The sequence below is a fragment of the Solanum lycopersicum genome, chromosome 3, assembly GCF_036512215.1.
Source record: "Solanum lycopersicum chromosome 3, SLM_r2.1".
Lineage (NCBI taxonomy): Eukaryota > Viridiplantae > Streptophyta > Magnoliopsida > Solanales > Solanaceae > Solanum > Solanum lycopersicum.
Window position 1 is genome coordinate 34,624,240 of NC_090802.1, and position 1,930 is coordinate 34,626,169.

Consider the following 1,930-nt stretch of genomic DNA (forward strand, 5'->3'; position numbering starts at 1 on the left):
AAGAACTGCCGCTAACTCATCCTGAGTTTTATGTTATGGACGATTGAAATTGACAAAAACTCACTTTTTAACTTGGGAAATTTTTTATATTATTCTCTTTCTTAAAAAAATGATTATTTTAGTTTCTAACTTATTCATAGTTAACTCTGGTTACGAGATGTTACAATATCTCTACCTTTGGAATATTAGTCCTCGAATGTGATTTCATTCACTAAGCTAAGAAGTGTAACCTCAAGATCAATACTAATCAACAAAAGCAAGTAACAACATGATTACTCATAGTTTATAAAGCATTAAGAAGAGAATTAGTATCTTGATCTGCACTTTCTCCTGATTTAAAGAGGTGTGGATATCTCCTCTTTATATCATCGTCTGCTTTCAAAGTCGCTTCCTTTAAAAATTGCTTCCTCCAATAGACCTTAACTGAACTAACCTCCTTCATTCTCCACTTGAAAACTTGGCGATCTAAAATCTCAACTGTAATCTCTTTATTGTATAAGCTATCCTTAATCCCAATATTTTGAGTTGGTACAATCAATGAAGGATCAGGCATGCACTTCTTCAACATGGATATATGAAATACTGAATGAACCACTGCTAACTCTTGTGGTAGCACCAACTCATAAGCTACATTGTTAATTCTCTTGGATATTCTATAAGGTACTATATGCCGAGGAATAAGTTTCTTCTTGTTGCGAAACCTCATAACACCCTTCATGGGTGAAACTTTGAGGTCTACCCAATCATCTACTTCAAAGTCAAGAGCCTTCTTCTAACTTCTATGTAGGACTTTTAATGACTTTATTCCTCTTTTAATCACTCTTGATTAAATTTCACCTTCTCCAGGACTTGGTGAAGTACATTCTGTCCAATCAACCCTTCTTCACCAACTTCAAACCACCCTATATGATATATGCATCTTCTCCCGCAGGGAGCTTCATTTGTAGCTATTTGGATGCTCGAATCCTTGTGTTTGTAAGGGAACTCAAGGAGAGGTAGGTGATCATCCTAATTCACCTATGAATCAATCACACAAGCTCTCAACATATCTTCGAAGGTCTTGATAGTACGCTTCTCCTACCCATCCGTCTGAGGTTGAAAAGAAGTACTTCAGTTCACCTTCGAACACAAACCTTTTTGGAAAGACTTCAAGAATTGAGCAGTTAATTGTGCACATCTATGTGTAATGATCAAAACTAGCACTCTATAAAGTCTCACAACCTCCTCAATGTATAACTTAGCACAATTCTTTGTCGAATAAATGGTTCTTACCGGCAAGAAGTGGGATGATTTTGTCATTCTATCGATAATCAACTAAATTGAATCATGTTACATTTGAGACCTTGGAAATCTTGTAATGAATTCAATATTAATCATTTCCCACTTCTATTTTAAAACTTCTATATTCTGAGCCAACTCTCCATGCCTTTAGTGTTCTACTTTCGCTTGTTGGAAATTCAGGGCACTTAGCAACAAATTCAGCAATGTTTTTTTCATAGCTTCTCACCAGTATACATCTCTGAATTCACGGTAGATATTTATGAAACCCTAGATGAATGGAATATCTAGATATATGAGCTTTCTCCATGATTGTCTCTTGAAGTCATCTATCTTAGGTACACACAATCTACCTTGATACTTCACCACACCATCTCTCCTTTGTGCATAAGCTTAAACTCTTTGCTTATGAACTTTTTTTTTCAATTTAAGCAAAATGGGGTTTTGATATTTCTTTTATTTAACCTCTGACACTAGTGATTATTCAGACTGATTTTTCACCATTTTCGATCCTTCTATGGAATCCATGAGTTTAACTCCCAAGAGTGAAAGTCTATGCACATTTTTTGCTAATTCCTTTTTTTCTTCAAAAATATAGGCGGTACTCCCCATAGGTAACCTGCTTAAAGAATCAACAACTACATTAGCCTTA

The 1,930-nt window shown here is 35.2% G+C and overlaps 1 protein-coding gene across 1 annotated transcript; it reads right to left on the minus strand.

Annotated features, from left to right (window-relative positions):
- Positions 1–283: 283 nt before the first annotated feature.
- On the minus strand, positions 284–718 carry LOC138347546 (uncharacterized). The gene has a single exon (XM_069295842.1). The coding sequence runs from the start codon at positions 716–718 to the stop codon at positions 284–286; it is 435 nt and encodes a 144-aa protein (XP_069151943.1).
- Between the last annotated feature and the right edge of the window lie 1,212 nt (positions 719–1,930).

What these genes read in the sequence shown, in the direction of transcription:
- LOC138347546 (XM_069295842.1), bottom strand. Translation starts at nt 718, where the DNA reads ATGAAGGGTGTTATGAGGTTTCGCAACAAGAAGAAACTTATTCCTCGG.